The sequence below is a fragment of the Zophobas morio genome, unplaced genomic scaffold, assembly GCF_036711695.1.
Source record: "Zophobas morio isolate AGI-343-1 ecotype UQ-CSIRO unplaced genomic scaffold, CSIRO_AGI_Zmor_V1 ptg000006l, whole genome shotgun sequence".
Taxonomy (NCBI): domain Eukaryota; kingdom Metazoa; phylum Arthropoda; class Insecta; order Coleoptera; family Tenebrionidae; genus Zophobas; species Zophobas morio.
This window is the reverse complement of record NW_026972111.1, coordinates 16949947-16972992: the sequence shown is the minus strand read 5'-3', so window position 1 is coordinate 16972992 and position 23046 is coordinate 16949947. Positions and strand designations below refer to the sequence as shown.

The 23046-nt window shown below is 38.2% G+C and overlaps 2 protein-coding genes across 5 annotated transcripts in view; one reads left to right on the top strand and one right to left on the bottom strand.

Moving 5' to 3' along the window:
* The window catches only part of LOC135123729 (uncharacterized), a 251917-nt gene that overhangs the window by 106951 nt on the left and 121920 nt on the right, over positions 1–23046 (top strand). The window lies entirely within an intron of this gene.
* Positions 4978–5769, bottom strand: LOC135123863 (uncharacterized protein K02A2.6-like). The gene has a single exon (XM_064048740.1). It carries the CDS (start codon positions 5767–5769, stop codon positions 4978–4980), a length of 792 nt encoding a protein of 263 aa, XP_063904810.1.

Genomic DNA, 23046 nt, shown 5'->3' with positions numbered 1-23046 from the left:
CTGAAATTCTTTCTTGAAAACGTTGCTAGCTCATATACTATTACGTACGTCTGCTATTGAACCTTTTGAGGAACCTTCCCAGAGATTTTCAATGAATTGTGTCAATACTGTTAATTCGATTGTAAGTAGAGCTGATGATGTATACTCAGCTTTTTCAAGCGCTTGTAATTTTAAAAATGCAAATATTAGTAACTACTTTCAATTTACATTTCAATAAATAATAACTATAATTTGGCAGCTTTTTATTTTAATGCCGCTCTGAGCGTTTTACGTTTGGAGAAAAAAATATTTTTTATTAATATTTATCCTTAACGTGTTACCAATTTTATTTCATTGGAAAATTTTTATTTAGGACAGTTGGAAATTGAAATTAAAAAACATTAATAATGAGTACTTGAACTCAATGTATAATAGCTATTTATGGTATAAGTGAATAAAAGTGAATTTTATCCACCGAAAAAACAGTTTAGCACACGAGGCGAAGCTGAGTGTGACAATGTTTTTGAGTGGATAAAATTCGTTTATTCACGTGTATTATACAAGATTTTTTCCAATTTCGCAAAATTGTTCAAAACATGTATTATTTAGGTAATCCATATACATAATTATTAATTATTCTATTACCAATATCATGAACATTTGAAGAAGGTAAATTGCCTAAACTGCCTGTACTTTCGTCACGCTCAAATTCAAACGATGCTCCTGGACTTTCATTAGGGTTGTTTTACAGGAGGTGGACTATCAAACGTTGCAAATTTTAGTTAAATATCCATATGTCCATAGCAACGAAAATTTCAGTGGTAGTGCGAATTTTTAGTTTTTTTACTTTATTAGTGTTGTCAATGACAGTGTGAATAAAGTGTTGCACTATAAACATTTTATTCATTCTTTCGATTAAACTATTGTTTTAATAGCGAGATTTAACATACAAAAGGAGCATTTTATTAGTGGAAATTGGAAAAAAGTATTTACGCCACTTCTTGCAGCTTTTCGACATTTAGCAGGAACATGTTTCGTGGCCCTAGAAAAACTGAATGTTGCATTTTTTCTAATTCTAACTTGATCTTGTTCTTCAAACATTTGAGGTTTTTTGGTGTATAATTGTTTGCATAAACTTTCCGCTTAAGATTGGCCCAAAAAGCTTCAATAGATCTAAGCTGTGGAACATTTGGGGAGTTCTTATCTTTTGGAACGAAACTAATTCCAAGCCTTGTTAGCTCGTCCATAGAAACCCTTGCGTAATGGCAAGGGGCAAGATCAGGCCAAAAAATAACATTTTACCCATGTGTGAATTTCTGATAAATTCTGCTATTTTCTTATAGGTCTCTGCAGAAACTGCAAGACTGGATTCAAAAAAATGCGGTTTGGACATTCGCTGATTGCAATTCACACGATGAGTTCTTTTTGGAAATTTAGTTTCTCTGATAAATCGCACATTGTCATCAATAGATAAGGGAAGGAAGAGCGGAACGAGGTACTTAGTGTTTATATGAATTTTTAGACAAAAAAAGCGAAATATATCAATATCTATTGACATTGAACAACAGCTTACAGTATTAGCTAAACATTTTAGAAACAGTTGTTCCCAAATTTGCCGTTGCTAAATTTTTAAAAATTACTTTATAAAGTGTGGATTTGTCCCATTCTGCCCCAGGGGTAGGATTGAATGGGGTATAGTAAATGATAGTTAAATAAGTGTGGAAAACATAAACTGGACATTTATTTTTAGTATATTTGAAATCTACAAAATTATTTGAAAATGTCGCAAACATGAACAGCTTCGTCGTTTTCGCTATCCACACCAGCACAATAATTGTGTGCCCATTTATGACACCTAGAACATGAAATCCATCCTTCTACTGATTTTGAATAAAACTCTTCGCAGTAAAGGCATTCGACATCACTTCCTTCTGAATTTGAATCAGAAGATTCTTTGGTTTTTTTTAGATTTCTTAACGATTTTAGATTCCTTCTTTTGTGATGTTTTAGTTTTAGATGGTGTGTGGTCCGATTTTAGAGTTTTTTTTTTATTGTTTCTTTTTTTTTTCGTTAAAGATGACGACTTTTTTGCAACAATTGTCTCTACTTCTTCCTTGTATGGAGTGGATGTTAAGATGACTGTTTAGCCCCTTTTTCGAAAAATTATTTTAATAGTTTGTTTGATAATTGGAATAGGCAGTGCTATTTTAGGGGACAAGCATGAAAAACTTGAACTGCTATCATTAGATTTAAAAGTTGTGTTGTTCCAAAAAGAACATTGCGGCTGAGGATTTAAGATATCAGATGCAGTTCTTTGTGGTCTTGGTGATTTAGCCTCTGTAACAACAAAAGATACCATTTCTGTAGGAGTTTTTGTCCGAGAGTCCTCCAAAGTTGTTGATGGTTCTTCTGGTCCATTTTCTGGTTCAATATTTGCTATCTCAGTGGTAGCAGAGGGTAAATAATCTGCTTCGGTAAAGACTTCTGGATCAGGAGGCCAAATGCCAGTCTTTCGAAATCCACTAAGAGCGGTCTTCATTGTTGCTGAGTTAACGAATGTACTTCCAAATAATGTTGAAATTTAAGAGAGTGTAACGATTTTTCCGGGATTGCAGCGAAGCCAGTTGCGAACTTCAGTCTCACAATGTGCACTCAGAGGTTTTATAAAATACACATTTAGTGGTTGAAGCCTGTGAGTAGTATGCGGTGGAGGAGCACAGGGCGTTCTTTAGTTGCTCTAGAAAATGGAATAAACATTTTAAACCATATCATAAAATGTTCTGTTGTTATCCACCCTGAATCACTAGTGTTTGCAAAACCAAAAAATTTTCGCTTCTGCATCAGCTATCACATCGATCATAGCGTCGACGATGTCGGATTTTGTTTTCATAGGCACTGCGATGATCGTACCACTACAATCATCGGTAAACACAGCTGCGAACCGCGAACCACCTAACGATTCATTCAGGGGGCCGATCGTGTCAAAATGGATTAGATCTCCTGGCCGTTCAGCCCGCGAATATGAGGACGGGAACGGTTGTCGCACGTGCTTGCCGTAGACATAGTCTTCGCAAAATGTGTCCTCATTGTCCGCACTATCTTTCGAATCCATAAAATGATTCCTGAAACTGCCTCAGCTGTGCGAGACGCTGTTCTCAAAAGACGACTGACAACCAATAAAGAAAGTGGAGAAAATACTCATTGTAAGAAAGTAAACAAGCGAGGTGGACCAAAAGAAGAAATATCTGCTCTACAAAAAGCTGTTGAAGGCAACAACGACATACAGCGAGCCAGAAACAATATTTTTCAACAGTTATTGCAGAAATTAAATTATTTTTTTTGTCTTGCTGTTTGCATTATTCTTGTTGGGCCTATTTTCGAATTTTGTTTTTGTTAATGTATTATTGAGTTAGAGAATTATTGTTTATGTTTTTATGTTTATTTCAAAAATAAATATTACAGAATATTTACAATTCTATTTCTTTTTGGATGAACATTTGCTAACGGTAAGTCAGAATGTTCTTCAAGGTTCGGTACGTTGTCAATTTCATCAATTGCATCTTCGCCATCCTCATAACCTTCAAATATGATGATATGATTGTGAAGTACACAACATGCAGTAAGTATATCTAGGGACACTACTCCCGTCTCATCTGGCATCATACGAGGGACATGCGCAGTGATGCATCACACAAATATCGTTACGACCAGGGGTACAGAAACATAAAAATGAGATACTTACACACCAGGATAAACAAGAATATCTGGTAAAAGTCTTCAAAATGTAAGCAAACTTCAAGGTCGACAACTTACCAGTGTATTTAGTTGAGATCACAACCCTCGCAAAGCTGTAGGGTCGCGGACGTTACAGTAAACAACACGTTTTGTTGTACATCTGTGTTGTACACGTCTATAATATTGTAAACAAAAGAAAATGTAACTAAATAGTATGTTATATAACAGAAAACACAGAATTTACATTGCTTTCACTCTTATGTTTCAACACTGCTGCTGTACATAACAAGGATTTTAGAGCCGTTTGTATTGAGGACTTATTGACATTAAGTGCCAAATGAAAAAGTGACAAGCTGACAAGTTATGTTATTAGACACAAATCAGAGGTTAAACATCATCATAATAAAGGCAGCATACATCCGCTTCATTTTTTCTAGTTTTATCGTACGATTTTAGTTAAGTCTTACATTCATTAATTGCTAATATCTTTTTCTTAATCGCTTAATGAACTTTGGTTGAATTCGTAAATATTTCAAATGAAACCCTTATTTATGTAGGACTGTGTAAACAGACGAAATTACATAGAAAGATAAGGATGTACAGTCAGGGACACGGAATTTCAAACGACAACCAACTTTCTGACATTTAAAAACATTGTAGTCTTATACCTTATTGTCATTATGATTGACAGGTCGTTTGAAATTCCGTGTCCCAGACTGTACATTATAAACATTCGAATTATATACCACCAATAAAACAATATGAAACAGACAGACAAATCTATAAGAGAAACGAAAATGAAAATGTATTCACTATCAGATACGCAAACTAAAATGATTTCTGCCGTGCCATCGTAAAGAAGACAATCTCTCCGGCAGGATAATTGATTCATTTGATTTAGTCATTTCACAAATGTTTAATAATTGTTCATATGTACACTCCATTCGTTCATGAACCATTTGTGCATGTTCCATTACTTCGTCATTGATAAGTATTAATAAAACGAGCACGTGTTGATTTGTGTTTATTAAGCCACTCACAAATTCATGTCTTACCTATTCGATTGTCGTGTCTCTAAGAGGACCAGTCCTTGCAAGAAACATCTGTACCTACGCTATGCGCAGTCGCGTTCCATAATATCTTATTATTAACCTACTTCCTAAATACTTAACCTACTGTACACTTAATCTACACCTTAATTAATACATTACATATCCCCCCATTAAAGATAAGTACATTTGAAAAACCCGAATGCGCCTAATATTAATTCCTAATCTCTGGAATAGGGTTGGGTTGCGGTTCGAGAGATGGTGTTTGTTCTGGTGGTGGCGGTGTAGCTGATGGCATTATTGGTTCCCCAGGCATCTTCCTTTGTGGTACTTCTTGGTTTGTATTCGCTGGCTGTACTGTCTCTGACTTGCTGTCCTCAGTGCTTGGTGCTTCAATTCTTTTTCTCATTTGGTCAACGTGTCTCCTCCATTTTTGTCCATCTGGTAACTCGCACGTGTAGTTTCGTGGTCCCAATATGTCGATGACCTTTGCTTCCTGCCAAGTTTTGGTGTTAGGCTTCCGATAGTCCCGAATCCAAACTATACTTCCCTTCTCAAATGTTGGAGAATCTCGACCTTTATGGTTAAATTGCCTTTCTGTGTCTCGGTTTGTGTCAGCTCTCATTAAGTTGAGCGTCGTGTGGAGATGTCTACCCAGCATCAATTTCGCTGGCGCTTCATTCGTTTGACAGTGCGTAGAATTTCTATACCAGAATAAATACCTGCTGACAAGAGTGTCTGTCGAAACGTGTCGGTTTCTTTGGTCTAAAAGCGCTGCCTTGAAGCCTTTCTTAAAACTCCTTACTGCATTTTCTGCTGCTCCATTTGTCTCTGGTTTGTACGGCGGTCCGGTAACGTGCCTTATTCCATTTCTTTTTAAGAAAACTGAAAACTCCTCTGATGTAAGCTGTGTACCGTTGTCTGATACCAAAGTCTCTGGAATTCCCCATCTTGCACATGTTTCCCTGATTTTGCTAATTGTTGCAGCGGACGTGATTGAGTTCATTTTAAAAATTTCAAGTCATTTACTATAAGCATCCAACATAATGAGGTAGTGGCTGTTATTAATCGGTCCAAGGAAATCGATGTGCACTCTTTGCCACAGACGCGTTGGTCTATTCCACGGAATTGGGATCGCATTCTGAGGTTCCCTTGCGACTTTATTGCATGGAATGCAGCTACGAGCTATGTTCTCAATGTCCTTGTCCAAATTCGGCCACCAAAAATAAGCTCTGGCTATTGATTTCATTTTGACAATACCCAGGTGACTGCTGTGTAGTTCCTCTAACAGGTGGTGCTGCAGCTTCCTGGGCACAATTACTCTGTAGCCCCGCATCAGACATCCTTGTTCGCAGGTTATCTCGTCTTTCCTCTGGACGAACGGTTTTAGGAAATCGTCTGTTTTTTGCTCTGGCCACCCCTCAGTTACGAACTTTACGATCTTACTCAGCGTGGGATCACGACGTGTGTCTCGCGATACCGCGGTGTGTGTGACTGGCATTTCCTCTGCAATTACTAGGTTGAGATGTGTTGTCTCCGTAACCTCCTCAGACTCACCTGGTGTTTCCGAGTACAGTGGATGTCTTGACAACATGTCAGTTACACTGTTCTCCTGGCCTTTGACGAACTTGATTTTATATTGGAATCCGGATAGATAGAGTGCCCACCGTTGGAATCTAGCTGATGCCATTTGTGGTATTCCTTTTTGCTCTCCGAAAAGGTAGATTAGTGGCTTGTGATCCGTGTGTATTTCAAAGCTATGCCCTAGAAGATATGTCCTGAGTTTTGATGTCGCCCAGTAAATCGCCAAAGCCTCTTTATCAAGAACCAAATAATTGCCTTCTGCCTTGCTTAGAGTCCTGGAAATGAAGGTTATTGGTTTAAAGTCTCCATTCGTCGTCTTGTGTGATAAGGTGGCAATTCCATAATGTCAGGCATACGTTGATAGAATTATCGGTCGTGAAGGGTCGAAGTGCTCTAGTACCGTATCTGACGCTATTTCTTGTTTGATGAGGTTGAATGCTTTTTCGCAACCATGATCCCAAGCAAATTTCCTGTCGCTTTTTAACAGCTCGTAAAGAGGCCTCATTATTCCCGCAAATTCTGGTACAAACCTGCTGTAGTAATTTACTAAGCCAACAAAGCTTTTTACCTGCCGCACATCCCTTGGCCTGGGTGCTTCAAGCATGGCTCTGATCTTGTCCTTATTGGTTTTTAATCCCTCTCTTGAGATTACATATCGTAAGTATTTTATCTCATTTTTGAAAAGTTCGCACTTTGATAATTTCAAAACAAAGCCTGCCTCTTTCAGCCTTAGAAATACTTGCCTTAAGTTGTTTTTGTGCTCTTGTCTGGTCTTTCCAGGGACTAGTATATCGTCTAAAAAGTTGGTCACCCTGACGAGTCCGCTTAACGTTTGCTCTAATGTGCGCTGAAATATTGCGCTTGCTGGTACAATCCCGAAAGGGAGCCTATTTACCTTGTAAACGTCCTGTGCTTGTAACATCCCAATTGCTCTGAAAATAGATTATTAAATTCCTCGGCAAACATTTTTGTATCGGTGCCTAAGCTATTAATTTCACAATCATTATTAATGTAAATTTGAATTTACTTAAAAAGTCCCGGCCTAACAAATTGTTATCCCCTGTCTTATCTATTACGTGAAATACAAAATCATTGTGTACCACATTTTTATACCTTAACGTAGTCTTTATGTAGCCCTTATTGGCAACAGTATCTCCCGAGTATGATTTTAATTTAAGTCTGCTTTTAAACAATGGGCATGCAGTTTTAAAATACTGGTTATAACACTCCTCTGTTATAACGGATAAGGTTGCTCCACAGTCGATCTGTATTGGCAACCTCACATTGTTTACACTGACCTGAAGCTTCATTGGTTCCTCCACTTGAAAGTCTAAATTAAAAATTTGTACCTCTTCAAAATCTTCTTCCGTTTCTATGGCGTTTTGTGTAGCTCTTGACCTACAGACCTTGGATAAATGACCCACTTTATGGCAAGAGTTACATTTGTACGTTGCGTATTTACACCTCTGGTTCCCTGTATGTGCGGCTCCACATGCTTTACAGGACCACCTCCTTGGATTGTTTCCATTTCTGCGTCCTTCGAGTACTCCTGACGTGTTGTTTCCGTTCCCCAAAAGACCTGGATTCCACCTTTCTTTTCGGACCAGATTAATCTCCTTGTCAGCCTTGATGGTGGTTTCTCTCGCTAGTGCGATTTCCAAGAGATTTTCTAGTGATTTGCTCGGCTTTTCCTCGCACAGTCGGTCTCGAATTGGGCCCTTTCGCATTCCGCACACGAATCTGTCTTTGAGGACGTTCCCTAGGTCGGCACCGAAGTCGCAATTCGTTGAGAGATTGTGTATTCGCACGTGCCAATCGTTTACGGTCTCTTCTTCCAACTGCTTCGCGTCGTAGAATTCTAACCTCTCTCTGAAAACGCACGTGGTCGGAGAAAAATGCTTCTTCAAGTGGTTGCAGAGCTCTTCGTACGTTTTGTCTTTAGGGGCTTTTGGTGTGCACACGTCTCTGAGTATCTTGTATGTATCTTGGCCAATTAAACTGATCAACGCCGCTACTCGCTTCTTAGATGCTTCCGTATCTTTGATGTCATTTATTTCGAAGTATTGCTCGAGCTGTTCCTGGTATAAAATCCAGCTGTCCACACGTGGATTGAAATTTTGTATCAAACCAATCATCTTCGTTGTTCTTCTTTTCAATCCTCGTCGCCAGTGATAAGTATTAATAAAACGAACACGTGTTGATTTGTGTTTATTAAGCCACTCACAAATTCATGTCTTACCTATTCGACTGTCTGTCTCTAAGAGGACGAGTCCTTGCAAGAAACATCAGTACCTACGCTATGCGCAGTCGCGTTCCATAACATCTTATTATTAACCTACTTACTACTTAACCTACTGTACACTTAATCTACGCCTTAATTAATACATTACAGTCATGAATTTCTCTTGTAAACTTTCGCTAGGTAGCGCATCAATGTCGGAAGAACATTCTGATTCAGAATCAGAATCGAGAGAAATTATGATTGGGGGTATATCTTCATATGGTGCATTACCCATTAAACGCTTCCAATCATCCCCGATTAGCCGTTCACAATGTCTAATAAAATGTTGCCATTTGTCTGCACCTACTGTAACAAGAGAGAATATGTTTATTGTAATATAGTTTACATTGTCCCCACTCCAGTTCAATTGGATTATACTCACATTGGTAGGGAGGCAATCTAAGCACATCAATATTATGTTCTTTTAATAGACAATTAGCGAAACCATGTTCCGCAGAACGTACAGCACGCAAAACGTAGAAAAAACTGTTATATCTATGTAATGATAAGGGGTGGTATAAGGGTAAACGACCAGTTGTTTTAACTTCTTTATTGCTCGGATGTTTTTGTACGCGATGATGGCCGCCTCAACCAACAACATGACTACTGTTTTTTCCCGCGCAGACGCACTCGTTCGGCTGTTTTCGGCTGTCCTGCGCCATACACTCTCGCCAGTGTTGGTGATTCAGGTCAAACCCTCTTGTGAACCCCTTCTGTCACTAGGGGAACTAAAGGCATCCCTAACACGGCCATCCTGCGATCGGAGCGTCCTCGCGACGCCAGCGCAGACTGCCAGGTGTCACCTGCAAGTCCAAACACAAACAGAATCTCCTTTTCTTTATGTTGTACTATTTCTAATGTTAAAACTTTTGGAAATTTGCTCTGTGAATCCCCGACTTTGAATCCCTGACCTCTAGCCTCTGATCTTAGATCCCTGACCTCTGTGGGTCCCTGATCACGGATCTCTGACTTTGGGTCCCTGATTCGAGTCCCGGACTCTACCTTAACTCTCCACTATTTCTTTTTATTTTGAGTGCTTAACAACTGAAATTCAAGACCAGGAGTTCCCGATCCCGGATCCCTGACCCGACCCTGCAGGTCCCCGATCCCAGACCCCAAACTCTAGTCCCGATCTCTTATTTTTCATTTAAGTTTTCAGCACATAAGCACTTCAATTCTCAAAAATGTCCGCACATTTGACAATTGTTGCAACATTTCATACCTGTTATGTTACACCTGGTGCTCCGCAGAGGGCCAAGGTCTCAGCTGCTCATGGGCGGCGACAGTGGATCGATGCCCCTTCTTTACTAACGCATATCGTTCGTTGGGCAGGACCTTCCACACAGTATAAGGGCCTTTGAACTTTGCCTTGAGTTTTCCTCCTCCAGCCAATTGCGATTCTTCTACTGCTACGACATCGTTTTCTCGAAACAAGTCTGCACGAACACGTGACGCGTTGAATCGTCGTGCTTGGTCCTTCGCTGCTTTTCTCATTCGAACTCGGGCTTCCTTGACGGCCATTTCGGGATCGACAAAATTGTCATCTGGCGGTGCATCACCCAAAAATTCTCGAGTAGCAGCAAGCCGTGGGTTTAGTCCCAATTGTAGGACTGCTGGCACGTGACCAGTCGTAGCGTGGACAGTCACATTGAGATCGTCCTCAATAGCAGCAAGTGCAGTCGGCCAATTCTTTTCCTTTTCTGGTGTTAACGTGGCATATAAGAGGTTGAAAACAGTTCGCATGAGGCGCTCCACTTTGGCATTTCCTCGCGGAACTCCAGTAGCGATGTGATGAAGTTCAATACCTTGTTCGCTCAAGAAATTCCGGAAACTTATAGATGTAAAGGCAGCAGCTCGATCTGCTATAAGTCGCTGTGGTTTTCCTAATTCTGCGAACACTGCTGTTAGCGCACAAATTGAATCATCAGTCGTTTTTGTCGGTATCGGATGGAGACGGCAATACTTCGAAAAAGCATCGATTATCACAAGAATTTGAGTGCATCCTTACGATTTAACTAAAGCTCCAGCATGGTCGATGTGCCAGGTCTCTAAAATATCTGTCGGTTGTGTACCATGCTGCCATAATCCAGTTTTAGGGCCTGTGTGCGATTTTCCAAGAACACAAGATCTGCAGTTTCGGATGTACTTCTTCAAACACTGGCCCATTTTTGGCCAAAACAAATCTTCGCGCATCTTCTCAATGCACTTGGTCCATCCAATGTGTGAAGACTTATCATGGTAAAATTGCATAACCAATAAACGGGCGGCAACAGGCACAAAACACTTTGGTTTTACAGAGTTGGTCACCACAATGTCGTTAATCACTTTGTAATTAGAGTCACTGCTTGAATTGTCCATGATACTACGACAAAAAGCATCATTTTGTTGGAATTCTTTCAAGGTTTGCACGTCCGATACTTTCGTAGCATTTAACGTCTTCAACGCACACACTTTCAAGTTGCTTTCGTCATCAAGGTCAAGGGGATTTCGACTCAAATAATCCACATGAGCCATTTTATGGCCCGGCCGATATTCCACGGAAAAATCGTAATCTTGTAATTTGATCCACCAGCGAGCCACGCGTGGGTGTAAGTTCTTTTATCTACTTTCATTATGTAATGTGCCAGATTACAGGTTTTTCTTTGATATTGTAATGGTAGTTTTTACCGCACTAAGTGCGGTAAAGGAACAATTACCGCACTAGTGCGGTAAAGAGTGACTTTTAGAAAAGAAAGTTTCAAAACCATTTATTAACATAAATTACACAGTTTGAAATATTTATAAAGTTACCACCAGACGCTGTTCCCATGTTGAAGCTGGGCTTCTCCACCGTGACCTAATTTGTTGAACCCACAGTAACTGAAGAACCCGTTATTTTCGTAGCAATTATTTTCTTATTTTCGACAGATGTTTCAACATATCCTTCTGCCATGCTATCCGACTTCCAGCCTCTATGACCAAGCAACATGTTAATTATTCCCTGAAAATTTCCTCTCGTTATAGCAAATTCTACATAATTTTAGTTTTTGAATTCAGTAAGGTGATCTTTATAAATTCTTTTTTGGCTCTAACGTCTCGTGTCGTCAAATTTGTGAGCTCCTCGTGTCGACAAGCACCAAACACTCCGACTATCAAAACAACCTGAAACGATATAAATTTGAGATTGTTTTTTATCAATATGAGTTGCAATTTGCCTTCATAAATAAGAAATCCTTATCATTCATGTTCTTAAGAAATTGATTTATCTCTTCTTTGGAACAAATAAACGATTTTCTGGGTCGGGAACCTTCTGATTTTCGAGAAGAAAGCCACAACCTGATGATATTCAGAAATATCAACATTCTTCGTAATCAACACCAAGGTTCGCAACATGGAATATCGGCACCATAAGGAGGATGGTTTTAACTTCTCTGCTTGTTCAGCAAAATAGGAATGCATGACCTTGTTCAGAAACGTCACCAATTTTCTTAACTTCCATTCATTCATCAAAATATTTGTACGCTATCTCGTAACGTTCTTTAGATTTACCAGGAACTAACGTATCGATGGCAGATTGAGTAGCCACTTCAATATCGGAAGGCAAATTATCCTCTGAATCACTAATTTTTGCACATAAATTGCTTTCGCTGAACGCTTGTGAAAAACGTAAACAAACCAGTAACTACGATTACTAATTTAGCCGCCTTATTTTTTCTCCATAAACACAATTTAAAAAATTACAAAAATATCTGTGTTAATTGTTATGAAAATTATTGAAAGTAGATAAAACGTTGTACAATATTTGTATCGTAATGTTTCTTTACGATCCTTGATGGATTATCCAACTCGCCTTCGGCTCGTTGGACAATTTTTCCATCGCGTATCGTAAAATTCCACATTACGATACACATATCGTAAATATCTATTTCAGCGCGGTCGCTCGTACCGAATTACAGTCGGTGTACACTGTAAAATGTCTGCCGTACAAATAAACACGGAAATGTTCCACAGCTTCCACAATCACCAAGGTTTCCAAATCGTAAGAATGATACCTTGATTCACAGTCTGTAGTTCTGCGGCTAAAGTACGCTACAGGTTGCACGACACCATTTTCTTCCTGAAGAAGTGCTGCACCAAGTCCTACCGAGCTTGCATCTGTGTGTAGTTGACACTCTAGTTCTGGATTATAAATTCTCAAAATTGGAGAGCTCGACAATTTTGCGATTACCATTTAGCGTGCACTTTCACATTGCATTGTCCACTCAAACGTCTGATTTTTACGCAGTAGCGCTGTTATTGGAGCGGTCAACGTCGCAAAATCTTTAATGAACCGACGGAAATAACTGGCAAGTCCCATAAATTGCCGGACAGCTTTTAAGTCCGAAGGCGCCGGAGTTTGAGTCAGTGCCGTCACTTTTCGAGGACTAGGGCGGATCGATCCTTCACTTACGATGACGCCCAAGTACTCGGTCTCCGTTGCGAAGAACGTACACTTTTTGTAATTCAAGGAAAAACCACCCTCAGCGAGAGCACTTAACACTTCTTCTAGGTTGGTCATTCCTTCTTCAATTGTGGTAGAAGGTACCATGACATCATCCAAGTAGACAACCGCTTTCGTACCTTTTAGATCACCCAAAGCTTTGTCTATAGCGCGTTGGTACATCGCTGGAGCGTTGACGTATCCAAAAGGCATTCTGTTGAATTCGTAATGCCCATCAGGTGTAATGAAAGCCGTCACGTGTTTAGCCCCTTCTTCTATTTCCATCTGGTAGAAACCAGACTTCATGTCCAAAATCGTGAAATATTTTTCATGGCAAAGTGCGTTGATTTGATCTTGTATGTTCGGCAAAGGATACAGTTCCTTTAGGACTCGCTTGTTTAAGTCTCTGTAGTCCACGCACATTCTAGTTTCGCCACTTTTCTTCTTCACAAGTACTACAGGACTAGCATAATCCGAATGACTTTCGTGGATAACACCGTCTTTTAAAAGTTCAGTCACGATTTTTTTTAGCTCAATCCTTTCTTCATAAGCCAACCGACGAGGGTGATACACCACTGGTTTACGATCTTTCAATTTTATGGTCATCGTTCCAGTTGTAATATGAGTTGGTGTTTTGTTTCGGTAATGAATTAACATCTGTTCTATTTTTGGCCTTAAGTCAGCAATTTCGTGTTGGTTTATTGTTACATCGGACGTAGACTGCACAGTAAGGACTTTTTGAAGTTGGCCTAGGTCATGGTGTAGCTCAAGGCCGTCAATATTTTTTTCGATGCGTAAATTAGGTCGACTAATCACGTCCCAGCCAATAATTAAGTCGATCTTACCCGGAATCACTTCATCTGGTGCAACCACAAAAGCAATTTCCAACGTCACTGTCGGCAACACAACGAGAAGTTCGCATGTACCAATACCATGCACAATTGTCGTACCGAGACCCATAAAAGCACGTACTGTATGTTCAGGCACGACTATACCACTTAGTATCTTTACTATAGAATGATTGATAAGGGACACATCCGCGCCACTATCGATGAGGTACACACATTCAAGTGTACTTCCACTACACAACTTTGTAGCGAGCGGTGTTGTTTGAAGTTGGCGTCACCTCTTAAGCACAAGAGCTCTTTTGGGCTTACCGTATTTATACCAGCAATTTGGTTCTGTATGGCCCAATTTGTGGCAGTGGGTACAAGTTGGTGGTCCACTTCCGCTAGCACTCTTTTCTGCAGGCGCAGAATTTTCACCTTTTTGATCTTTGTCGAGTCTTACGTCACAGTTAGCTTTGTGGTGGCCTTTTTTACCACATCTGAAACATACGCCTTCAGGTCCTCTTTTTTGACGCTTCTCGGGGGCGACCAAATTGATCGACTCGGTTGATCGCGGAGCTTGCGTTTTACGACCTTTTCGACGACGCGCGTCGTATTCACTCAGTACTTTTAAAAGTTCGCGATCCGTACCCGGCTGTTGCATACGAATGGCGGCCTGCGTTTCACCATGATCGAGCCCATATTCAACCATGCTCAATCTGATGTTCCACGGTAGGGCTGCGTAGAAACGATCGATGGCTCGCAGCTTACGAATTCCGTATTCGCTTAAAGACTCACAATCGGTGCTTCGCAAAGTTGCGGCGGTAAAAGCACGCGCACCAGCGGTTTCACGATCCGGAAAAGCAACAATTAGGTCCTTACAAAATTCGTCCCATGTACGAAGCACTGGTCGCCAGTTACAGTAATAGCGATGAGCACTTCCCTTAAGGGCTTCGCCAGCCTTTGCTATCATAAGTCCATCTCCGATATGCTCTTCTTCTTTTAACCTAGTGGCGACAGCTAACCACTCTTCTATCGGATGATCATTTTCCTCGGGATCGAATTCTGCTAGTCGGAAAGAAACAACAGACGAAGTCGATGGTTGGGTGCGGCCCGAAGTCATTGTAGGTATTTCGGTCGCCATATTGGTACGACGTGTTAGCTCGAATAATTGCTGTTGCTGGGCGGCCATAAGTGATACCAAAGTTTCTTGCCAATCCATTTTAACTTGTGGACTGCTTAAACCACCTGTTTCATCTTCAGCTTCTTGACGCTCGCCCACACCATGTATCGTAGCCCCGTCGGCCGACGCCAGTGGTTCAATTCGTTCCTCCACCGAGGTGTGTGATGCTGGGGATCCTTCCGCCATTGTAGTTGAATCGTGAATCCCACTCCTGATGTAATGATATGGGGTGGTATAAGGGTAAACGACCACTTGTTTTAACTTCTTTCTTGCTCGGATATTTTTGTACGCGATGATGGCCGCCTCAACCAACAACATGACTACTGTTTTTTCCCGCGCAGACGCACTCGTTCGGCTGTTCTCGGTTGTCCTGCGCCATACACTCTCGCCAGTGTTGGTGATTCAGGTCAAACCCTCTTGTGAACCCCTTCTGTCACTAGGGGAACTAAAGGCATCCCTAACATCTATGTGTATAGAAAATGCAGTGTCCCTATTGGCGATTGTGTACGATAACGTAAAATACGTTGTACGGAACGTAATTTCGCTAATTGTCTGTTAATTCGTTAATAACGTACGATTTGATGTAATTACACGCAAGTGGCTTTATCAACGCATATAACTGTTTTTTTGTTGATTCACCGTCTATTTCCACATGATGCTGCCTAAGCCAGTTATCCATTACAGCTTTTTTAGTATTTGAATTGACTGGTTTATCAATTATTGTCGAATGATAAGGAGCATTGTCCATTACAACAACAGTTTTTCCTGACAATTTCTTTTTTGCTGGCAGTAACTGATTAACCACCCAGTCTAAAAATACATGCTGGTTCATGGTTTTGTGGTAATCTCGATGTTCAATTTTGCTGTCTAAAAAGAAGCTGCACCCTTCAAGAAAAGCAATAGTTCCACAGCCAGCGTACAAGATTGTAAACCGTTTACCACCATCTTGGTGAATCTTAGATGGGTTGCTTTTAGGATCATCGTCCTTCACCAACATCCGTACTGAATTACCATGCTGATATATCCAAGTTTCATTAACTCCACGTTGACGTCATAATATTGTTGGTTGTTTTCCCAAAGAAGTGTTTTCTAGACAACAGTTTTGGACTTTCAACAAGAATTTTGAGACCGTTATGTTTTTTATATTTATACCCCATCGATTTCAAAATGCGATAAAGTGTCGTTGATGAATTTTGATATTCTAATTCTGCCTTGCCGTAATAAAAAAGATCGTCTAAAGTAAAATGTTTGTTGTGTTTGTGATATTGCTAAATTTTACGAGCAATATCTTCCCGAAATCCTAGATCGTTGTGGACAATAAGCTTAAAACAAAATTTAATTGAATTTTCAAACAGAGGAAGTAAACGTACATATTTTCTTATGACTATTATTAAATTATATTAGAGACCGCGGTCCGAGCTCTGCAAATGCGACGTAATATCGCCTTCATAGGTCGCAAAAGTGCTTAAACTCATTGACATCAATTTTTGGCGGATCCTACTTCGTGGGTGTTCTTCTTAATTGGCTTCTCAACTATTACCGTAAACCTTTCTACTCAGAATTGCCCAAAATTTTTCGTTTGGCGAACCTGAGGAACATTTGGTGGATTGTCATTTTTAGGTACAAAATGTATCTGATTGTGCTCCAACTAATCTCTTGTCATTCGTGCATAATGACAACTGGTCAGATCTCGCCAAAATATAACATTATCATTGTGATGGTGCTCCCTTATAAAATTAACTAATTTTGGTAAGCATCGCCTTGTATATAATATGTTTGCACCGACCACTTCACCTCTAACGCGACCGATGTATGGTGCCGAAACACCGGCCAGAGATATAGCACACCATACTAAAACTTTATCCTCAAATTTGGCTTTTTATTTAAACTTTACATTGTCTGGAGTCTCTTCTATATTATCAGAATAAAATCCTCCATTACCTTTTATTTCCGCATTAGCGAAAATAAAATATTTTTCATCGTCTAAAACGATCACTCGATTCTCGATAAAATGTTGTGTTCTGAGCGCACGGCAGCATCTTGGAATTCTATCTATGGTTTTTGAAGAAATTCAAAATTTTGTCTTTTTGTTCATCTGTCCACCTTACACGTTCAATTTTAAGCTTCTTGTTCTTCTTTGGGGTAGTTTCTGTAAATAACAAATAAAAACATGTAGATTATGGAACAAAATGGAGAAATTTTACAGCAAGTGCTCCTGATCGTGAAAATGTTATACTATTATTAAGAGACATTATTTTTTTTATAAATTTTAGAAAATTTTATCATAAGTCAATGCCAGTCCTAACAAATTTTAAACTATCAAGTATTAATGGTAGAAATGATACAATAATATGAATATTATAATGCACATACTTTTTTTAGAGTAATGTAATATTGTTTTGTTACCTTGAACTGATTCAGTATATTCTGAATCACTATCGCTATAATCTTTAAGAATGTTGGATGTAGTACTGGTTATCAGAGCCGTGCCTACATAATTTTTCGGCTGAGGCAGATGGCCAAATCCGCGCCCCCCCGTGTTAGTGATAGGATATTTACCTACTTACCTATACGTTACAATTGATATGTGCTCTGAATTTCTAAAAGGAAACCAGAATTGTAATTGAAAAATGTGGATTAATATGAAAAATTAAATGGGTATTCATTTTAAGTTATCAAAATGACACAAAATGAAAAGTTAAAAAAAACATATAATATAACTCATAATAGCAAATTACATAGAAAAATTTGTAAATAATTCTTAATAATATTTAACAAAAACTACTCCCCTATATTACTTTTAAAAATTTTACAGTTTAATTTTCCTAGCTTTTAATGAAGCAAAATCATCAATGATTTTTTCAAAATCTATTTGATTGCATAGCTCTTGTTCAATGGAAAGAATAGCCATATTCGACAATTTTTCCTGACCGAGAGAAGATCTTAAATAATTTTTAATTATCTTAAGTTTACTGAAGCTTCTTTCTCGAGAAGCTACAGTAACTGGTAAAGTTAAAAATATTCTTAACGCGATTTCCAAATTTGGATACGATTGAACTAAACCGTACTCGTGAATTATTTTCAAAAGATCCAAAGGTGTAGCTGCTCTAATATCTGGAATTATGGCAATTGCTTGGTTCTTAAAACTAAATATTTCTGATGACATTTCTACAGCATTTATAACATTAGGATATTTCAGAGCTAAGTCGTAAGATGCTTTTCTTAAATCTTCTATGTCTAATGATATTAATTTTTCGCCAGTAAGAAACTGAAAATCGGAAGATGTTTCATTCAGTTTTTCATACCTCCATTTAAGTTGTGAAATCAGAACGTCCAGTACCCCTTTCATTTCCACTGTATACAATTATTTTTCTGAAGAATTATTAATGTTTTCGTCAACTGATTCTTGATTATCTAATTTCTTCATTTTTCTTTTTCGTTTCTCCTCAAATTCTGTAGAAATATTCATATTTACAGCTAAATTTTTACATTCATCAAAAATAGTTTCAAAAATATTATTCCTCATCTGTTGTAAAGTCAAAGATAAGCCTTCGATGAGGCAAGCAGCCTTATGTATGTTCATCGTTTTCGATTGCAAAGATTTATTTACTTTTTCTGTTTCTTGTAGAATCAAATGCCATGCAGATAACATACATAAAAATTTAAAATTAATTTGTTTTATTAGACTGCTACTTTCGGCAGATTGCAACGATTTTTCATTTGAAGCCATTTTTTTTAGCACATCGTACACTTCTATTATTTGTTGGAATAATGCTTTGACTGCATTTGCTCTTGAGCTCCACCGTGTGTCTGTATGGCCTTTTAACGTTGTGTTTAAAACACTCATAAGTGCATCCCATCTACTTGTGGAATTTACAAAAAACGTGTAGATCCTTTGTATGATTCCAAAAAAGGTCATCATGCCTGAATTTGTAGAAGCGGCATTTTTACATACTAAATTAAGATTGTGAACGGCGCAAGGAATGTATTTGGCGTGATTATTTCTTTGAAATATGATGGCTTGTACACCCTTATACACTCCTGCCATGTTCGCCCTATTGTCATATCCTTGACCTCGAACATTTTGAATATCTAGGCCATCTTTTTCTAATTTACAGATAATTTCGTCGGCGAGTCCGCTGTCAGTTTTTTCTTTTGTTTCTATAAAATCTATAAAACTCTCTTCAATAATTATGGAATCTTCTGTAACACGTATGTATCTAATAATTTGACACATTTGTTCCCTATGGGACACATCAGGAGTACAATCAAAAAGTAAAGAAAAATATTTCGCTTTTTTAATTCTCGAGAGAATTTCACGTCGAACATGGTTTCCCAAAAGAAAAACAAATTCGTCCTGTATCTTATTAGATAAGTAGGAAACGGATCCTTTTTTATGTTTAACTATATGATCTGCAATATTAGTGTTGTAATGACTTATTAATTCAATCAGATTTAAAAAAATTCCTGAATTCGAAGTCCCGATTTTTTCACGCGTACCTCTAAGAGGTAAATTATTTTTTGCACAAAATAAAATCACGTCCAATATGACACGTAAAATGTTTCTTCACTTTTCCTTTTCAGTTTGTATTGACTTTTGTAATGAATCGTCAATAAAACCACCACTTCTGATTTTTTTCTCGAAGCATTTCCACTGAACATAAGCATCGCGATGAAACATAGAATTTTCGTGATCAGAAATTCGGTTTAAGTTTTTCCAGTCTTTATAACTCTTTTTCGCATTGGTAATCATGGATTCTGTTCGAATTTTAGTGAAAAGTATGCACGGAAAACAAAACAATGACAAAGATATTTTTGAGTAAATAAGCCAGTTGCGATGAATCACTTCCCCATTAGCACATTTCTTAGAAAACCACTCTTTGCCAAATTTTCTTCCGTCCTGTGAAGTAGATTCTCTAAAATCAGCGTCTAATCCTTGCTCCGATCCATGTTCTATTAATAAAAATTTTATTTTATCCGAAATTGGTGGCCATGATGGAGGATCGTTGAAATTAATTGAATTAGTGGACGTCTCTCTTTCTTCTTCGCTTTCAAAAATTTTGGGAGCATGTTTTTCTTCATTTAACACATGTGTAGTCTTTTCCGATAAAACTTTAACAATAACATTTTCTCCTGTATTTTCTGCTAGATCTTTCCTGGGCGCTGCAGATGTTAAATCTCTTGAAGTACTACCTCTTCCCAACCAATCTTGTAACTGTAATGCACAATTTTGTTGAATCTCGTTCTTCAATTTTCTTTTCTTTTTGTATTCTGCACCACTGGGTCTTTTTGAAGCCATCTGTGAAAATTTATTCCCACATGATTAGGCTTTGCTCGTCATAAAATGTATAAATGTTGAAAAAAAAATATTTAAAAAATATTATTTAAATGCGAGGAAAAATTTGTTTTTTTTTTTAATAAGCTAAAAATGTTGCTAAGAATGGATAAAAAAAATTGCTTTTAATTTATGTTGAAATTTTCATTTTCAGTAACTAATATTGTGCCGACTATCATGTAACATAAAAGAGTTCGAAAAATATTCAGTACTTACCAGATGCTTATTTATATATTTATGTAAGTAACTTAGAAATTTAAACAAAACTAATACTTTGCTCGTACTTTGCACACGAAATGTACTTTTTGTAGTTTCTGTTTGGCTGACAGTTTTCGTTAACACACTGTAACAACTACCTCAACTCTAGTGCATAAATTCACTCTCAAGCTTTTTCACTGAACATCGGCATTCTTTTAGGGACCAATCAGCAAATATGCATCCACTTGTAACAAAATTCCCAGATGCAACCTATTATTCCGGTGTCCAGTCTATTTCTTTGTTACGCACCCCATTGTCTTGCCGCTTTCACATAAAACACCCAACCCAGATCCGAGGAGACGTACATGTACATGTGGTGGAGTTTTTATTTTACAGTTTTGACAATTTGGCGCCCCTCTAATTTGTTCACCTGAGGCGAGTGCCTCTCTCGCCTCACCCTCGTCCCGGCCCTGCTGGTTATGTTTACATTTTCACCTTCAGAGGTGTAGTCAGTCCTACTAGTGGACGGTTGACTAATCCTATGAGAAAGTACTAATTCTTGTTCTGTTTCGGAATCAGAAGCAATCTCGTCCGAGAAATCTATTTCCTCTAGTTTCTTGCCTTTATATTCGGCACTTTTTCCTTTATCTATGGCCAACAGAAGTTTTGATACTTTCGCAGTCTGATAAACATCTTGAGGTAGTCTACGATAAGAATATTGTAAATTTAATATTTTGATTTTTGTGCACCTGCTAACATTACCTATAGTACGATTCATGAGTTTTTTTTGTATGTCCCATGAAAGATGCAAACTGCTCCATTTCTGATTCTGTGACATTCATTACCTGCAGTACTGTGGCTATTTGTTTTCTTAATCTTGTTGAACTAAATAAGTCTTGATTTTTTACGCCCGATTGAGTAGCCAACTTTTTTAAAACATGGTAACCACTTAACCACTTATTATCAGTAGCAGGATTTGCAAATAAATATTCATTACTTTTTGCCACACACCTAGGCCGAGCGTTCAACATTACGTCAATAAAATTTTGTATAGTTTTAGGAAATAAAATAGGAACGGGCTTGCTTCCTTTCCCTGCCGTTATGACTCTTTTAAAATTTTTAGTAAGAATTTTTTCAGTCTCTGATAGGGTTTGCGAAAATTCTTCTTGTTGTAAAGTTGGAATTTCTCTAGTGTAAGTTTGCACCTTTAAATACTGAATTTCCCCAATACGTTTCCTGTTCAGTAATAATGTTAATGCTAAAACCGTTTCCGCTAATCTCCGATATGCTTTCTTAAATTGTACATCGCTTTTAATATCATTGCAGGCTTTTGTTGCTTCTTGCAGTACGAACTGTTTAAACTGCATAATATCACTTGTTAACGGTAGCATTTTTGGCTTTTGCCAATTATTTTCATTTAAATTTTTCAGCGCTAAACTAGAAACTTCAGAATTCCAGTGATCTTGTATTAATTTCTTAAGCCATTTTATATTTTTTAGCATAATTTCTGGATTATCAATTTGAAGAAAGCGACTTCTTTTAATAATCATTTTTGTCGCTATATCACACACCTGTTTAAGAGTAGTGCCCATATGTAGAGCTAAACTACTAGCCTTGAAAGTCCTAGTTTCCGGATTGTAGCCGCTAATTACTCTGGTAGCTGATACTATATTATCAAAAAATTCTGGTTTTAACATATCAATTAGCCGTACAGCTCCATTCATATTTGTCAGCGTTATTAGAAGTCTGCCCAGTTCACGCATTTTGTTTGAAATGGCATTTCGGATTTGAGTGCGTTTATGTTTCCTCAATAGACTTTCAGCGAAGCTGCAAATTAGAACATCGCCCATAGCAACCTTCGACACACTGTCTGCTCTCATGATCTTAAAAACTTCAGTTTTTAAACGCAATGAATCATAGAATTCATTGCGAGGTCCTGTGCATACAACAAATAATTGTGCTTCACTGAGATGTTTTTCACGTTCAGTTGAGTCACTTACATCAGAGCGTAATTTACAACGTTTTCTGTGCCTTCTTAGAAATTCCCTTTTAAAAAATCCGAAACAATCCTTGCATGTCACGTACGTATTTTTGTTTTCCACTGGATGTTCTGTGGAAGTTCTAGTTGGTCTTCTTATGGGACGAATGACGTTCATTTGTGAACTTAAACAGAAATTTCCTTGCCTGCGTATCGCATTTATTATAACTTTTCTTTTTGGATCTTTAACTGACATGGCTGCAAATTCTTTAACTGCGCCTTGTTCCTTGTGGTTTCTTATCAAGTGTCTAGGAAAATGTGTTACTTCTTTAAAACAGTATGGGCATGTATTCTTCTTTGTCCATGGCCTACTGCTTTCAGCACATTCTACAACTTCCCGTTCCTACAAAATAAAAGTTTTCCACTGTCTATAAATGA

What these genes read in the sequence shown, in the direction of transcription:
- LOC135123863 (XM_064048740.1), bottom strand. Translation starts at nt 5,769, where the DNA reads ATGAACTCAATCACGTCCGCTGCAACAATTAGCAAAATCAGGGAAACA.